We start from the raw sequence: 19,322 nt of genomic DNA on the forward strand, positions 1-19,322 counted from the left end.
AATGAAGTTAAATGGTATTAACATTCCGCAAGCGCCTCGCCTCCAGGCGTTTGAAGAGCAGCACCATAGACTTGAATGGGAGGCTTCAACTCCTCCTGATTCGACATGAGGCGTCAGTTTTGCCGCAACACTGTTTCACTGTGTGCTGCTATGTGCGGAATTTTCATAGGCATTTGAGAAGCATTAAAAACGCTTCCCAAATGCTTGTATAACGCCTGCTGACAAAGCTAGTGTGAACGTAGCCTAAGGGAGGCCATAGCAAAGGTCTTTGCTGGTGTCCAGTCACCTGAAGGTAGCAGCATATCTAACTCATGGTCTATGAAAACCATTCTGATGTCATGTACTGTACACCAATATAAGAAATTTACAGGCAAAATGCTTATTTTTTTTGCACTACAGCTGAATTTTTTTTTTCCAATATTTTTAATTCTTTTGTTATAGTAATTTCAATGTTTTATGAACATCTTGAACAGCTGCTCACCACTTGACACTGTTAACAATGTGTATTGGGTTTAGAGATTTCACATACAGTACTTTGTAAATCTGCAGGTGATGTTGGGGGCAGCTCATAGTTCAAACATTGGTCAGACTTGTTGCAGAAGGCAAAATGGGGCTCCTAAGAGAGAGAAAATCATTTTTGGCCCTGAAAAATTGTTTGGTTTTATTTGTTTTGTTTTCTTTAAGGTTGTGCTTACTCATCCGCGGGTTGTAAATAGTATGCTTGTTAACAACATTTTCTGCTTGTTTCTTGCAGAGATATTACAACAATGAAAGGTACAATTGTTGCTCAAGTCGATTCAAGTGAATCCTTTCAGGAATTTTGTAGTACCTATTGTTTATCGGTTTATGAGGACAAACAGAATTCTGCCAAAAATCAAAACAAATCAAGATGCACTATCTGTGGCAAACTAACAGAGGTATACCTTAGGTTCATATACAAATACTGTTGGTTCTTCTCTAGTAACAACATAATTCTAGCACACAGATTGGTGTTTCCCCAGTGAAGTCCCACCACCAGCACACGCATAGATCTTTCCCTCCTTTAGCACACACACTTTCAGCTGTATCCATCCTCCAGCAAACACACTCAGGTTTTATCTGTATGCCCCCCCCCCCGTTTTCTACTACACATGCCTTCTATCATGTATTCCACTGTCATTCACTCCTGTACATGTTTTCCTGTCTTGCCCTCCTTACTCTTCTCAAGCACATACTGCCTGCTGCCATACTCTGTGCCCTCCCCTCCTGCATATATTGCCTCCTGCAGTACTTTCTGATCTACTCTCTTGTGTATATTGTCTCCTCTCATACAATTTGCAGTCCTCTTCTGTACATTCTACTCGCTTTCATACAGTCCTAATTTGTACTAGCAGACACTGTCATACTCTTCACACTCCTGCACATACCGCCGACTGTCATACCTTCTGTACAATTTGCCTGCACAATATTGCCTGTTGTCACACCCTCTACTTTCCTCTCCTGCACATACTGCCTGCCGAGACATTTCTTTAGCATTGTTGGGTACATCCCCACCCTTTGCGATTTGGAACGGGCACACATTTGTTAATATTGTTTAATAGTTTTATCAAACCATTTGTCTTTGCCAATCACCAGTTTTGTGTGGGTGCCTACATGTTTGTGTTTGATATCTTAAGGAAACCAGAGTATTTTAAAAAAACATTAAACACAGAAGGAACATACAGGGTAGGCATGTGTGGTACCTGGCTAGGACTGAACCAAATTCCTTCATTCTGTAAGGCTGCAGGTCCAATTAATATGGCATAAACAACTTTAGTATATTGCCATGGTATAGAATTAAAATTTTCAGAGGTCCGGTCAGTAAAATGATCCTCCAGCAAGTTTAGAGGTCCAAATCTCATTTTTGTGCTATGGCTCAGATCCATCACATCACAACCTCCCCCATTGCATCTACAGTGCCTTGAAAAAGTATTAATACCCCTTGAAATTTTCCACATTTTGTCATGTTACAACTAGAAACATAAATGTATTTTATTGGGATTTTACAGTGAAGGAAATAAGTATTTGATCCCCTGCTGATTTTGAATGTTTGTAAAAACTCACTCACAAAGAAATGATCAGTCTAAACATCAAATGGTAGGTGTATTGTAACACTGAGAGACAGAATAGCAACACAAAATTCAAAAGAAATGCATGTCTAACAAATTATGCACTGATTTGCATGTTCATGAGGGGAATAAGTATTTGATCCCCTATCATTCAGCAGGACTTCTGGCTTACCAGGTGTCTTTCATACAGGTCACAGGCTGAGATTATAAGCAGTCTCTTAAAGGGAGTGCTGCTAATCTCCTTTTGTTACTTGTATAAAAGACACCTGTCTACAGGCGCAATCAAACAATCAGATTCCAAACTCTCCACCATGGCAAAGACCAAAGAGTTTTCCAAGGATGTCAGGGACAAGATTGTAGACCTACACAAGGCTGGACTGGGCTACCAAACTATCGCCAAGCAGCTTGGTGAGATGGTGACAACAGTTGGTGCAATCATTCGCAAATGGAAAAAAACGAAAACAACTGTCAGTCTCCCTAGGTCTGGTGCACCATGCAAGATCTCACCTTGTGGAGTGTCAATGATCATGAGAACAGCGAAGAATCATCCCAGAACTACACGTGAGGATCTTGTCAATGATCTCCAGGCAGCTAGGACCACAGTCACCAAGAAAACAATTGGTAACACACTACGACGACAGGGATTGAAATCCTGCAGTGCCTGCAAGGTCCCTCTGCTCAAGAAAGCACATGTCCAGGCCCGTCTGAAGTTTGCCACTGAACATTTGAATGATGCAGAGGAGGATTGGTTGAAAGTGTTGTGGTCAGATGAGACCAAAATCGAGCTCTTTGGCATCAACTCAACTCACCGTGTTTGGAGGAGGAATGTTGCCTATGACCCCAAGAACACTATCCCAACTGTCAAACATGGTGGTGGAAACATCCTGCTTTGGGGGTGTTTTTCTGCTAAGGGGACAGGACAACTGCACCGCATCAAAGGAACGATGGATGGTACAATGTACCATCAAGTCTTGGGTGAGAACCTTCTTCCCTCAGCCAGGGCATTGAAAATGGCTCGTAGATGGGTATTTCAGCATGACAATGACCCAAATCACACGGCCAAGGCAACAAAGGAGAGGCTCAAAAAGAAGCACAATATGGTCCTGGAGTGGCCTAGCCAGTCTCCAGACCTTAATCCAATTGAAAAGCTCTGGAGGGAGCTGAAAGTTAGAGTTGCCAAACATCAGCCACCAAACCTTAATGATTTGGATCTTGAACATGCAAATCGGTGCATAATTTGTTAGACATGCATTTCTTTTCAATTTTTTGTTGATATTCTGTCTCTCAGTGTTACAATACACCTAGCATTCGATTTTTAGACTGATCATTTCTTTGTGAGTGGGCAAACATTCAAAATCAGCAGGGGATCAAATACTTATTTCCTTCACTGTATGTGTTAGACCAACACAAAGTGGCACATACAGTTGTGTTCAAAATAATAGCAGTGTGTTGAAAAAAGCGAATAAAGCTCAAAATCCTTCTAATAGCTTTTATTTCCATACACACAAATGCATTGGGAACATTACACATTCTATTCCAAATCAAAACATGAAGAAAAATATATCAAATTTGTGTTGTTCCTCTAAAAAAAAATGGAAGAAAAGTGAATATTAGACTGTTCAAAAAAATAGCAGTGTTTGTATTCTTCTTTACAAACTCAAACATTCACTATATAAACTGAAAAATGTTTGAAGATTTTGCTTTCCTTTAAATCACTTAATTAATATTTAGTTGTATAAGCACTGTTTCTGAGAACTGCTGTACATCTGTGTTGCATGGAGTCAACCAACTTCTGGCACCTGTGAACAGGTATTCCAGCCCAGGATGATTGGACTACATTCCACAGTTCTTCTCTATTTCTTGGTTTTGCCTCAGAAACTGCATTTTTGGTGTCACCCCACAAGTTTTCTATTGGATTAAGATCCGGCGATTGGGCTGGCCACTCCATAACGTCAATCTTGTTGGTCTGGAACCAAGATGTTGCACGTTTACTGGTGTGTTTGGGGTCGTTTGTTGTTGGAACACCCATTTCAAGGGCATTTCCTCTTCAGCATAAGGCAGCATGACCTCTTCAAGTATTCTGATGTATTCAAACTGATCCATGATCCCTGGTATGCGATAAATAGGCCCAACACCGTAGTATGAGAAACATCCCCATATCATGATGCTTGCGCAACCATGCTTCACTGTCTTCACAGTGTACTGTGGCTTGAATTCAGTGTTTGGGGGTCGTCTGACAAACTGTCTCCAAACTAGACCCAAAAAGAACAATCTTACTTTCATCAGTCCACAAAATGTTGCGCCATTTCTCTTTAGGCCAGTCAATGTGCTCTTTGGCAAATTGTAACCTCTTCAGCACGTCTTTTTTTTCAACAGTGGGACTTTGCGGGGGCTTCTTGCAGATAGCTTGGCTTCACATAGGCGTCTTCTAATTGTAACAGTACTCACAGGTAACTTTAGCCCTTCTTTGATCTTCCTGGAGCTGATTGTTGGCTGAGTCCTTGCCATTTTGGCTATTCTTCTATCCATTCGAATGGTAGTTTTTCAGGTTTTGGTTGCCATTTAAAGCATTTGCGATCATTTTAGCTGAGCAGCCTATCATTTCCTGCACTTCTTTATATGTTTTCCCCTCTCCAATCAACTTTTTAATCAAGGTACACTGTTCTTCTGAACAGTCTGGAACGACCCATTTTCCTCAGAATTTCAGAGAGAAATGCACTGTAACCTGCATGTACAACATTTGCTGCCTTCCTTCCTTAAATAAGGGCAATAATTGCCACCTGTTTTTCACAGAATGAATGACCTAACTAATAGAACTCCACACTGCTATTATTTTGAACATGCCCCTTTCAATTAGTGATTCAATTACACAGAATCAGCAGCATGCATGTCATGACTGTTGGGTCTGTTGGATTTTTATTACTCTACTACACCTGCTAGTAAATTATTTGCCATGTAGAAATATCATTTCTACCAAAAACAGTGATTGATCAGGTTAGTGATGTCTGACTGCTATTATTTTGAACACAACTGTAATTGTGAAGTGTAAGGAAAATGATAAATGGTTTTCAAATTGTTTTACAAATATCTGGAAAGTGTGGCATGCATTTGTATTCAGCCTCCCTGTGTCAATACTTTTTAGGACCACCTTTCGCTGCAATTACAGCTGCAAGTCTTTTTGGGTATGTCTCTACCAGCTTTGCACATCTATAGAGTTAAATTTTTGCCAGTTCTTCTTGGTAAAATACCTCAAACTCTGTCAGATTGGATGGAGAGCGTCTGTGAACAATTTTCAAGTCTTGCCACAGATTCTCAATTGGATTTAGGTCTGGACTTTGGGCCATTCTAACACATGATTATGCTTTGCTCTAAACCACTCCATTGTAACTCTGGCTGTATGTTTAGGGTCGTTGTCTTGCTGGATCGTGTACCTCTGCCTCAAGTCTTTTTGCAGACTCTTTTGTAGAAGAACAGGTTTTCTTCTAAGATTTCCCTGTATTTGGCTCCATCCATCTTCCCATCAACTCTGACCAGCTTCCCTGTCCTTGCTGAAGAAAAAGATCCCCACAAAATGATGCTGCCACCACCATGTTTCACAGTGCGGATGGTGTGTTCAGGGTGATGTGCAGTGTTAATTTTACACCACACATAACGTTTTGCTTTTAGGCCAAGAAGTTCAATTTTGATCTCATCTGACCAGAGCACCTTCTTCCACATGTTTGCTGTGTCCCCCGTCGCACCCTGCAACTGGGACGACTTATGGCTTTCTTTCCACAATGGCTTTCTTCTTGCCACTCTTCCATAAAGGACAGATTTGTGGAGTGCACAACTAATAGTTGTCTTGTGGACAGATTCTCCCACCTGAACTGCGGATCTCTGCAGCTCCTCCAGAGTTACAATGGGCCTTTTGGCTGCTTCTCTGATTAATGCTCTCCTTGCCCGGCCTATCAGTTTAGGTGGACGGCCATGTCTTGGTAGGTTTGCAGTTGTGCCATACTCTTTCCATTTTCGGATGATGGATTGAACAGCGGTCCGTGAGATGTTCAAACCTTGAGATATTTTTTTTATAACATAATCCTGCTTTAAATGTCTCCACAATTTTATCCCTGACCTGTCTAGCGTGTTCCTTGGCTTTCATGATGCTGTTTGTTCACTAATGTTCTCTAACTAACCTCTGAGAGCTTCATAGAACAGCTGTCTTTATACTGAGATAAAATTACACACAGGTGGACTCTTATTTACTAATTAGGTGACTTCTGAAGGCAATTGGTTCCACTAGATTTTAGTTAGGGGTATCAGAGTAAAGGGGGCTGAATACAAATGAACACTGCAGTTTTCAGATATTTATTTTTAATAAAATTTTTAAAATAAGTTATTTTCCTTCTGCTTCACAATTCAATGCATTTTTGTTGTTCTATCACATAAAATCCCAATAAAATATGTTTACGTTTTTGGTTGTAGCATGACAAAATGTGGAAAATTTCAAGGGGTATGAATACTTTTTCATACCGCACCCCTTCCCCCACCCCCATATTACAGTCCTCCATTCATAGCACTTTCCCATGAAATATAACATTTTCTGTTTGACTGTTTTCTGTTTGACTTAATATTTAGAGTCCTGAGTTTTATGTAACTTTCTAATGCTTTCTCTTTTCTTTTCAGATTCGCCATGAAGTTAGCTTTAAAAACATGACTCATAAGTTGTGCAGTGATCACTGCTTCAATCGCTATAGGATGGCCAACGGCCTGATCATGAATTGTTGTGAACACTGTGGAGAATATCTACCAAGCAAAGGTGCCGGAAGCAATGTTCTCATGATAGATGGCCAGTGGAAGAGGTTCTGCAGCCCAGCCTGCCTCAATGATTTTAAGCTGGTAAACTTTTCAAGTTGTCCAAAAATATGCTAGATGGAAGGAAGGAAAGTTCCTCATTGTCATATTCTGCACACACATCTATGCAATTTCATACTGCACATGTAAAACAATGGGGGAGGGAACATGAACTCATTGTAAACAATTATTTTGGTGACATTGGCATTTTGTGTAACACCTGTTAAATATTGTCCCCACACAAGTTTATCTTTAAAATTGTTACTCGTTTTCAAAACTTCCTTGTACTTTTTTTTTCTTGTATGTTTGAAGTTGTGACTATATAACATAGAGCTGAGTACCTAGCACAAAGCTTTTGCCATTTTCCTTTTTACTTACATGTCACATGTCCTAGTTAGACTTGGTAATCTGTACTGTTTTTGCAATAGAAAACCGTTTCTATAGCTTTGATGAGCTAACTTTCCTGTAATGAAGGATGAACAGGATCCAGCAAATACCTGGATCCTAGAGAAATAGTCTATGCAGGGGGTCCCATCCTCTTCCTGTCTGGGAACTTCCAATATTATATTATTGGGGCTTCAGGTTTTTTGTGAAAAATTCACACTGGGGACCCACCCCCCTCCATTGAGGAATGCTCTTTCCTTGCTTTCCCTGTCTGCAACACGATCTGTGAATGGGGGAGAGAATCCTGAGACACCCTGATCCCCCCTTACCTCCCCCTTATTACCCATTCACAGATCATGTTATAGTTGGTGAAATGCTTTGAAAGAACATTTCTCAATGGAGGAAGGAGTGGGTTCCCATCAAGAACTTTTTCATAGCAGCACTGCTACTCCAGGTGCCTGCACAATGTGGGACATCTTTTATTACAGGTAAATTAAATATCTGTTACAATTCTAATAGAGAACTTGACCATGCTTTATCTGATGGCTAGAAAGCGATTGTATCCTCAGATGATCACCCTACATGTGCTTTTCACAGTTTTGAGAGGTGGTGGAGATGAGATGTTTCTGGGAGCACCTTGTTTTCTCTTGTTTTGTTTGTTTAACAAAGGGGACAATTTTCTTACCACCACCTATGCAATGCTGATACTAGTCTCCTGGATAAACTGTAGTGACTGTTCTCTGTACATGGAAAGAAGCTTGCTTGATTTTGCTGAAAAATGTAATTTTTTAAACAACATTGGACTCTCTATGGCCTTTCCTGAAATGCAATTCAATCAGGCTTCCAGTAACAATTGTTCTTCACTGTAGAAATTGTTCAGTTACCTCTCTGTGAAAGTGTTCTCTCCTTGGACTGCAGTGTGTTTTCTCTGTTCCCCCATGCTTGTCTTCTGTTGTATTGGAAGTGAGCCCTGGAATTGATGAACATGTTAACTTCTGATATAATAATTTTACGGCTACTACCAAGGACCTTTACAAAGCTTTGGTCTTTTTTGTTTCTTTTATGGAGTATTTTTGGAGCTTTATGTATACTTTTTGTTTACATAGTCCCTTCAGAGTCCATTTACTAGTACACAGTTCAACTAGTAATTTAACTTTTATTTAGCTATTAAGAAACATGAACGGGAAACTGGATATCCAGTATGTTTGTTTTTTTTTCGTGGAGGATTTTTATTTGTGTAAAATGTATGCTGAGATGCATGTTTATGGTTTGAAACAGGGTACCGAAAGACATCCCCCAGCACTGCCCAATATGTATAGCTATGACTTTAGAACTGTCTGTAGTTTTGCTGATAACTAATTCAGTATGTATATACTTTTTGTATACATATTCTGTGTGTGTGTATTTATTACTCACACACACTTACTGTTCATGTATTAGAAACCTCAGGGTTCAAAATATACGTTTTTATGGCGTTTTTTAATAGTGTGTTGTATTTCCATACAGTAGTATGGTTGGACAATTTTATTGATGTTGATATAAGTTAATGCAGATCTGTCTACTTATTGAGGCCAATGGGTCTAGCTGCAAAATTGTGGCTGCTGTAAAAGTGCCTCCCCTTTTTTTCTTTTTGCTAATGGTTTGATAGTATGGAGGTTTTAGGCTTGGTTCACATTTGTGGTTCTGCGTGCCGTGTTTGCCTGGACACAGCAGCCCATTCATTTGAATGGGCTATTGTATGTGTGTTTCCTTCAGAAAAACTGTTTCTGAACCTGTGTGGAAACCGTTCGGTGTTTTGGCACCATGCGTTTTATGCGTGCAGCAAGCCGCACTGCATTTTTCAGTGCATTGGGGTATAATTAAGAGTTAATGGCACCCCCATGCGTTTTCTTAAAAGCAGTTTTTCTTTTTGTGCAGGTGTGGGAATGGTGAGATTTACACACTTTTTCCCGCACAACACAGATGTGACCCTAACCTTAAACTTGTAAACCCTTGTTGGTTTGGTTCCATCTGTTTATGAACCTTGTGTGCGCTGCAGCGATTGCTGGTCTGATGCCCCTTTGAGTCTAGGTTCACACTTGTACGGTGCGGGACACTGCATGTAATTCGCACAGGAATCGTACTGCATTCCTTTGCAAATCATATGTGATGTCTGTGCAGTGCGATTTTCAAATTTCATCGCATCCGCACCTCCTTGTTTTCCCGCACCTGATTCACGTTGCATGAGTGTTCATGTCCATTCGATCCGTTTACTGGCAAGTTCACTGCATTTCGCAATCTGTTTCTGGGTGTCATTATTTAACATTGACACCCACACCAGATTGTATGGATGCTGTGAGATTGCAATGTGGTGCTTGAAACGCACAGGATTCATTGCGTTTCCCACACTACATTAGTGTGAACCAGGTGTTAGTGGAGTCAAGTCAAATACATGAAAATAACTAAAGGCAAAAATCTTTTTTTTTTTTTTTTTTTTTTTAAGAACCTTGTCAGTTTTTAATGCTGCCTTCCCCTCCCCCCCCCCCCCCCCCATCATGGAAATTCACACTTTTCTATTATCATTGAAAGAGTGAAAAAAAATCCCACATTTTGGGTTGTCCCTTAGACAGTAATAGATGGGAAATCTTTCAGTGAGGACACCTTGGGATTCCCATACTTTGCAGAGATTTTTCTCTCACTCCCATTTTGGCTATGGAACAGGAAGTGAAGGGAATATCCCCAGTGGGGCACAGATCAAATTTCGTCATAAATTTAGGCCAAAATGTATTCTGCTACATGTCTTTGCTACAAAAAAAATCCCAATACATGTATAGTAATTGGTTTACATTAAAGTCATATCATCTACAAATGGCGATATATATACTGGAATTTATTTTTTTAACTAGTAATGGTGGCGATCAGTGACTTATAGCGGGACTGTGGCAGGCATTCTTATACTGGGGAACTGACATCCCCAGTGACACCAATACAGTGATCAGTGCTAATAAAAAGCACTGACACTGTACTAATGGCACTGGGCAGGAAGAGGTTAACATGGGAGATCAAAGGGTTAACTGTGTGCTGTTTTTCAGTGTGCTGTGTGAGTGCTTTCCCCTTTAAGCACACTGCTTTGTATGGATTTGCTATCCAGAGCCATACAAAGCAGTGTGCAGGTGCTGACAGGGATGAGATCTGTGTTGTTTATGCACAGGTCTCTCCCCCGTCGGAGATGCTCGGCGATCGCCAGGTGCCAGCAAGAAATCACCGGCCGGGGCCCGGTGATTGCCAGCCAAGGCTGCGAATGACAGCGTGGGTAGGTCGCGTGCGTGCCCCCTACCCGGAACATGTAGAATCACGTGTATATATACGTGATTTTGTGTACCCTTGCTACTCTTTAGCAGTATTTCTGCTATAGGGCGGCGCGGAAGCAGTTAAACTTTTTTTTTTTTTATTTTTACTTTTTAGTATTGTAAGTTGCTATTTTTAATATGGTGTGCTGGAGTGGAAATTTTAGAATAAAATATAAATGCTTTATATATTATAAATTGATCCAGACTCGCTATTTATAATTTTATTTTGCGATGGCTTCTGCTTTAAAATACAAGTTAATCTTTTATTGTTTCAGAAGTTTAGAATTAGAGCTTTACTTTTTGTTTTGTTTCCTATTATTAAATGTGTTAGAGTTGTTATATGTAACTTTATCAGCTGTGACGATGCTTTTACATGCACTTAGAGGAAAGGTAATAGATTATTCCTTTTCAGCACTTTCAGACCACCTTTGGCTCTGTTAACAGCCTTTCTTACCAGTGAACCCACAATGGTGCTGTGGTGTTAGTGGTGGCAGCCAGTTACTGAGTGAGCTGGAAAACTACCCAAAGTTGAAAGTGCTGGGAATGAGCACAATGACACACCATAGATCTGCTGTCATGGCGGGGAAGTTAAGTTGGCCATAGATGGGTTGAATATCATTCAGTTCAGCAGGGATTGGCTGAAATTCAATTCATTTATGGGCAGGCTGGTTGTACCAAAGTTGATCTATCAATTGACTTCAGTACAACCAGCCTGTTGGATTTTTTTGCGTGCGGTTACTGCTGGCGACTATAGGCACCAGAAGTAATCATTGTGTGCTACAGACAGGGAAGGTTTCCTGCTGGCAGAACAAAATAGCGTTATGGGAGGGATTCCTCCATCGGCACTGACACTGTTGGAGGAATGGAATGGTTTTCTTTCCTACAACCCGTGTTTGCAGAAATTGCATCATCTATGGCTTGCTTTAGACTCTGGACAATGCTTTTCCAGTCACAGGTTCTTTTCTGTAGCAAGAGCTTTGGGTGGTTTAACATGGGTAAAATAAGTAACCTGTCATTTGAAGAATGCATGGTTCACTTGTAAAAAAATGTGATGTCATTTAAACTTCCAAACTACTCTAGTGAGAAATATGTAAAATCGTTTGCTGCTTACAATAAGAGGTTTAGGGTACATTTGGCACGTCATGATAGTGTACTAATGTTACTTTAAGGGAAATAGTTTTCCCTAAAGTGGTTGTAAAGGCTAAAGGTTTTTTTTTTTTTTTACCTTCATGCATTCCCTGCATGAAGGTAAAAACCTTCTGTGTGTGAGACCCCTGTGTGTCTGTGGACACACAGAACTAGGCTTGAGAGCGAGTGCCCCCATAGCAATCAGGAGTGCCAGTGGGGAACCTGAGAAGACACAGAGCAGGTAAGTACGACATGTTTGTCATACATTTAACATATTTGTTTGTTTTTTTTAAATACCAAAAAGCAACTTTTATTTACATGAAAAATGGAGGCAGGTGAACGTGTAAATTTATCATCTGTTAATATAATTTATTTCTTGCATGATCCATGGTGATCAGTGCTGGGACATAGACAGATTTTGCATTTTGACTGTACAGTGCACACAGGTATACAAGGAGGTCTTTTAATTGTTTGTGCTTCGTGTTTTACACATCTCTGACTTAGTCAACCTTTAGGGTGTAAACAGTTAAAGATGAACTCCAGGAGGATCACAAGATTCCTGGGATTGACTGAGGGGCCTGGATTTGGGTGCATGGACAGTACTACAAAGCAATTTTTTTTTTTAGAGATCTTCAGATGAGGAGTTCAATTTCTGTTACCCCTCTGTCCTCAGTATCTTGCTGTATGGCAAGTCGCATGAAGTTGTCTGTGTCTAACCTGCAGCAAAGAGTTGGAGAAGAGGAAGAACCCCATCTGAACTCTGCAGTTAAAGATCTCTTAATCTGGGGGCACACAGGTAAACTAAAATGTAATATATTGCAGCTTATGAGTCCTTGTGGTGGCTGCATTAGTTTTAGTTTTTGCAGGCTAAGAATTTTTTCAGCAAGTACAGAGGATAGCTCTTCATCTTGGCAGAAAAGCACTGTCCTTAGTAACCTCCTTTGACATTAACTGGATGCAACAAAAAAAATCTCTTCTGTCTGCAGAAACTAATAATTCTCCCACCCTTGTATAAAGCAAAAAAGAGAAAAGCATGTTTAAAGTCCAGTCTGGTTGACAGCCATGGCTCCTTCCACAGATACTGTGCAGTGATTGTGCATAGCCACCCTAGGACAGGAGATTTATTTGTAGGATTACTAGGTGAAAACAAAGGAAATAAAAGCCTAAAAAAAGAAAACTAATGCAGCCTCCTCATCTGAGGACTCGCAATATATAACCATTTAAGTAGAAGTAGAGTCTGCAGGAACCTGTGCATTACACTGATCGAAGTTGCAATGCTTTGCCTGGCCATATGCAAATTTGGATGCATTTATTTTTTGCAAATAAGTGGACTTAGGCCTTAATATTTGTAAAGATGGGAAGAAAGCCTCTTTGCAACTTGTTAACCCATTTAAATGCTGCAACAAATTCCCTGTGTTCAGATATTCATTACATTAGGTATCATTTGTATAAATTTAACACTGTGTCAGCGCCTACCAAAGACAAATGTTAAACATACGGAGTTAAGATTGTTTTGTTTCTGTAACATTTTTCTTTTATGGTTTCTAAAGGGTAATAATATTCGTTTGTAGATTAGTTCTAGTTTTGGATTTGTACCTTTTCATAGTGAACCTGTAATGTGCTTTTATTTCAGTCCATACAAAACTGATGTTTGTTGGTGTGAGCTGTGGAAAACTGAATTATATTGCCTACTTGCATACCTCAGGGACTTCGGTAATGACATCTCCTTTTTGGAGTTTAGTTTTGCCACACACTGCCTCATTCTTACACTTGTAGCGGTAGATCGTGTATTAAAGCATATATATGTCAGTGCAAACAATCTTTAGAAAAAGCAGTAGATCTCTGCACTGTGTACATTTCCCCATGTTCTATTGCTGGAAAGACCCTGCAGGTAAAGTAGAAAAATACCTGCGGATCTGCCAGCTATGCACTCGTCTTCTAAACTCCTCTTGTGAAATGACAGTATGGAAGAATAATAGTACTCCTAACAGTTATGCTTTCAATTAAACACAAATTACCCTTCGGATTCAGCACTCACTGAAACTTCAGACCCACATTTCTATCAACGCTTCTGATCATCAGTTCTCCAGGTAATTGCCTGTTGTAACAGTGCTGTTCTTCTCATGCTAGCTCTTTGGTGACTTTCAAACATCACAGTAGCACAGCTAAACTGTTTTCAACTGTTGGTTTCATCCGATGCTTCTGATGAGTTCGTATCAAGTTCTGCCCAATATACTGAAGGAGCTTGAGAGTGACCAAAGACCTAACTGGTGGAAGGACTGCATTGGGCATTTCTGTTGCTACAGCCAATTCCTGGAGAAATGATGATCAGGATTCTGTGACACAAGCATTTTAAAGACCTTTAGAAATGCAGTCAGGACTATTCCAGTGAGCACTGAATCTGATGGGCATTTGTGTGTAATTGAAAGTGCAGCTTTGCAGACTATTATATGATAAAACAGGAGTGGGTAGATGAGCTGCGGCTGGATGTCAGTATATACAAATGCGGTGTTGATATTTGTGAGCTGAAATTACACCATATGCCTTTTGTGTTGACTAAAATTGCAAGAATTGGTGTCACCTCATTTCTAAATTGTCTGTTAAGCTGCATACTGATCTGCTTTTTTTTTTTTTTTTTTTTTTACACTCAAAAACGGAAGAAAAACGCATGGCCAAAATACTATGGAACTCTTTACACTGGTCAGTTGCGGGTCCGTTGCATTTTTCAAAGTTCTGCTTGCTGCAGAACTCATCTAAAACAACTGTGGTTGCGGTTTTGGTGCTTTTGAGCAAAACTTTTTCACAGGTGCAAATTGTGTCAAAAATTCATATGCGTTTTTGCAATGGAGCAGTGTGAATGTAGCCTCAAACTATTAAATCCCACTCATTCTCTTAATCTTCACAGCATTAGGGATGAATTGTAGTGCAAGGAAAGAAACTGGGAGAACTCTCCTAGATAACACAGGAAATATGCACATGACAGCTCTGAATTTCTCACTGTTGATACTTTTACTTTTTGGTTTTTTTTTTGGTTTTTTTTTTTTGATGAATATAACAAAATGCTTTCAATGGTTTATTTACCGGACCTAATTAGGAAAGTTTGCTTGTAATGTTTACACACATTTACATATTTTTATTGGAATTCTTTGCAGCCTGGAACAAAAGAAAAGTCTAGTGGTAGAGACAGACCCATTGGGAGAGACTTAGGCTGGCCATACATTATAAAATTTCTTTACAATTTTCTGTCCAATTTCCGCCCAATTTCCTTTAGATTTACCTTCAACTATGTAGTGCAAGGGCCTGCCTAATTGTATACAATTGAAAGTGTTGTTCAGGTTTGACCTCATAATACATGCTTTTTGGTAAATCTAAAGGAAAATTGTTTCATGTATGGCCAGCCTTACTAAAATTGGTGCACTCAGAATCTGGCGCAGCTGTGCATGGTAGCCAATCAGCTTCTAATGTCATCTTGTTCCGCTAAGCTTTAGCAATAAAACCTGCAAGCTGATTGGTTTCTATTCAGAGCTGCACCAGATTTTGCATGCTCCAACTTCATTAAACAACCCCCCATTGTAATTGCTGTGGTAGGTCAGCAACAGCACCTCAGAGATATATAAAGGCAGAAAGGGATTCCGTCTGCAATGATCAATCCATATCCGAAATACCAGTTTTATGTTGACTGCTATTAATGTACAGTTAGAGCCTTCCTTTACTGTCTTAAAGTAAACCTTGTGGTTATCGTTGATCCTCAAAATTCTTGACTGTTAATGCTGGCCCACTGTCTGTATTTTGCTCACTGGCCTGGAATAAATATGCAGATCAGAAAAAACCCAGAAAAGCCAAAAGCTGTGTGTATATTTGTTCCAGGTCAAGTATTGAAGTAAGTGGGATAAGTATTAGCTGTCAGGTAAGTAGTGTTTTTAGGAGAGCCTAAACATAGCAGTTTTTAGATTTTCTCTCAATGACCATTTTTTAACCGACTCTGCGGATTTGTGGTTGCCTTTTAAAAATGGCTTTTTGCACTGACTATGCACTTGATTAGTTTAAAATGTTTTCGTTTGTAATATATTACAGATTATTTACTATTGCTATTTACAGGTGGTTGAGGTACATGTTTGCTGCACTTATTTATGCTGTTAGCAGACAAATTCTAGAATTGTATATTTTATTGTTAACTTGTTTCATTAAAATATTTACTTTGTTTAAAAAGTGTTGATGTAGTTTATTTTAGTTCACAAATATTCACTTGGTAAAATCATGACACCTAGTGGCAATTACACTACATAACAAGTCTAATCATTGGGACCTATAAGATAGTGCCAAATAAACTTTTACTTTGTGTTAAATTTCTGGTTTTCAAATAAACATTTATTACATGGTATATGTGTGATGCTGTGTTTGCAAAACATGCTGTGCTTTGTAATAAAATAAATCCAGCACTAACTTCATGTTTTTGTTTTAATACACTACTTAGGACATTGCTGCTATTTCTGTTCATTTTATTTATTTATAGCATCTTGGACATTTTAAACAGATATTTATATCTTAAAAACACAGTTAATTCCCTGTAAATAGTAGTCACAAAACATAACTCTGAGCCACGCAGCTGTTTAAATTAAAAGTGAGTTGGTGAATTGTGTGGTCTCCTTTTTATTGGGGTCCTGCAAGAAGACTGGATTTGGCATTAAAAGATAATAGAAATTTAATAAATCCAATTTTTTTTTTATTTTAGAAATGTTTCCAATTTTGTTCTGAAATAAAGGACATTACTCAAAGCAATCGGCTTGAAAGTTTAAAGTTGACGTGAACTTTTTTCCACGTTTCTTAAGCTGCATGTTAATTTTTTTACTTATACTTGAAATGCAAAATGTAATTTCTTGTATAGTTTATAGTATCAACCAAAACATACTTATGGTTTCTCTAGGATAAGAGATGCCCTAAAACCGTTATTGTGCAGCACTGCTTAGAAGGTATTACAACCTTTACACATAACAAGCAAATATATAAATACATTTACATTATGCTGATCACATTTACATATATCTAAAAGTTAAGATTAAATCCCATCCGCAACATAAACGTTGTAAGTCACTGAAATCAACTTGCATCAGGTAAGCTTTAATCGCTTATAAAGCTGCAAAGGGACTTATACCTTTTAATAGCTATAATAAAATATCAGTTGCATCCCATAAAGTAATAAGTTTATTATAGATTTTAGATGATCTTATACCTGTATTAAGGATTCAGTGTTTAAAGAGTATGTTAACACTGACAATGGGATTATTTCCTCCCCTTTGGTCTGTTAAATATGCCATTGAAAGTGTGTTTTATAAAAATTGCCTCTTGATCCTGCCAGAAATCTTGTAAATCCTGGGTTTTCTGTCTATGCTGCACTGTTATCAATTACAGTATTCCCACCTATCTCTTTGAACTATTAAATAAAAACAAAAAAAAAACCTGCATTGTTATGGAGATTAGTGGGATGTGTTCTGTAGTCCTTTCCTAGGGTGACAAGGCTGCATTAACATAAATACAGCAGTCAGTGAACATTGTCACCTCAGTACAGGAAGTGTTACTGGCAGAATTTCCAGGTGAAAATAAAGGACATAAAACCTAAAGGGGAAAAAAACCACTATTGCAGAAACAACACGTAAGAACTGGTAATCTGCAATATTTTACTTTTTTGTTTAATTTATACATACTTTAAAGTATACCAGTTATCAGAGAAAATGAGGGCTGCCATTGATCTGCTGCTGAAAATGATAGTTAATGTGCAGTTGCTGGCTCCAGTATTTCCTGAATTGTTGGCCTAAAGCTGAACGCCGGGATTAGCAAATATTATCTAAATACCTGAAGGCTTGTGTATTCTTGAATCTGGGTGTAGGTTTGTTTTTTTTTTTTCTTTTCAAAAGTAATATCTGACTTTGTAAAGACATTTGGTGCACAAAGAGGATTTATATCCTTTGTGGTTGGTAAAGCACATATTTTTAAATAATAATGTTTGAGGCTGGAACTCAGCTTTAAAGCAGGTTCCGGTTAACTTGCTTGGTTTTTAGGCCACTGGAACAGAATGACAAGTCAAGTTACTCTTCGGGATTTTTTTCTTTAGGATTATTTAGCCATTTTTGCCTATGCACGTAGGTTCTTGAAAATTTTTCTTTAAAGCTGAACTTCTGCCAGGTATAAAAATGAAAATTAATTTATTGATTAATACACTGTTAATATATTTTTAAATGTAACCAGTGCATTTGCTTGAAAGTGACCTGGTAATCAGATTCTTGCAGGCCTTGTGTAGCAGAGCTCAGACTTGGGAAAGGGAGAAATAGCACAAGGAGCCAGTCAGTTATGCTGCAGTGCCAGGAGAATGCTGCTGGGAGGAAAGATAAATGTGTCACCTTTCACTTTCATTGTTCAGAGTCTCAGTCCCAATTGCTAGTGTTCATTAAAGAGCAATAGCACTTTTGATTAGGGAAGTGTTGGTGGAGGGAGTCAGGAGTTGTCAGAACCCTAAGATGTTGGGACACTGCTTTGTGTGAGAGAGCTGCAGTCTGGCTCTCATATTTGATGGCAGCACTGGGTACTTTAATCCTTGCTGCAGCATATGACTCTTTAAAAAAATAAAAAAGCCCCATCTTTATTACTTTACTTGCTGCTTAGCTTAGCAAGGTTCAATTGGGATTTCAGCAAACTGCCAAAATCTGTGTATTTTATTATGTATACCTTAAATTGTAAATTCGTATAACTAAGCGGCCACTTCATGATTTTCAGGGCTGAAAATATACCTATTGGTATGGGTTTTTTTTTTATTAGAATGCATTATGGTACAGGGGTGTGGAAATTTTTTAAAAAAACTACTTGTCCAAGGGACTAAATCGAGGTCCCAATCTGCTCGTCCTGATAAATTTTTTTTTTTAACCAAAGCCGTATTTAATTAATGCTGACCATCCCTTAACTCAGCAATCACGCCTCTGACCATACCTATAGAGGTGTCCTGCTGAATGTGGGGACAGTCAGAGGTGGCGTGTGAAGCATGGGGACGGTTAGAGGTGGCGTGTGAAGCATGGGGACGGTCAGAGGTGGTGTGTAAAGCATGGGGACGGTCAGAGGTGGCGTGTGAAGCATGGGGACGGTCAGAGGTGGCGTGTGAAGCATGGGGACGGTCAGAGGTGGTGTGTAAAGCATGGGGACGGTCAGAGGTGGCGTGCGGAGCGTGGGGACGGTCAGAGGTGGTGTGGTGATGGTCAGAGGAGGCATGCCACCTCTGATTATCCCTACGTTCAGTAATCACAAAGTACAATGCAGTATGTGGATGTGGCAGGTGGAGTAGATAAGTAGTTATAGGACAGAGTTTAATGTGTGTTGTCATTGATATGCCCTCTATGGTGGTCCGGGTCCTGAGGCCGCCCGCTGTGTGTATTCTGCAGCAGAGTGTATGCAGATGGAGGGATACAGATTGAGAGGAGAGCGAGTGCTGAGGTGAGGGGTGCGGGAAGGGCGGTTTTGCAGCGTGTCCAAGAAGGAGGAGGAGAGTAAGAGGAATGTGGGAGTGGCCAGGACTGAACGC

At 39.4% G+C, this 19,322-nt stretch overlaps 1 protein-coding gene across 1 annotated transcript in view; it reads left to right on the top strand.

Moving 5' to 3' along the window:
• Window positions 1-19,322, top strand: part of LOC149470236 (zinc finger MYM-type protein 2-like) — a gene marked incomplete at its 3' end in the record, with an annotated part of 114,422 nt that overhangs the window by 68,587 nt on the left and 26,513 nt on the right. Inside the window, exons 4-5 of the mRNA XM_089666027.1 lie at window positions 755-917; window positions 6,750-6,962. Coding sequence (XP_089522153.1) covers window positions 755-917; window positions 6,750-6,962 — 376 coding nt within the window. The remainder of the gene's footprint in view (window positions 1-754; window positions 918-6,749; window positions 6,963-19,322) is intronic.

The sequence above is a fragment of the Staurois parvus genome, unplaced genomic scaffold (assembly GCF_062004578.1).
Source record: "Staurois parvus isolate SC_StPar_1 unplaced genomic scaffold, SC_StPar_1.0 ptg000050l, whole genome shotgun sequence".
Taxonomy (NCBI): Eukaryota; Metazoa; Chordata; class Amphibia; order Anura; family Ranidae; genus Staurois; species Staurois parvus.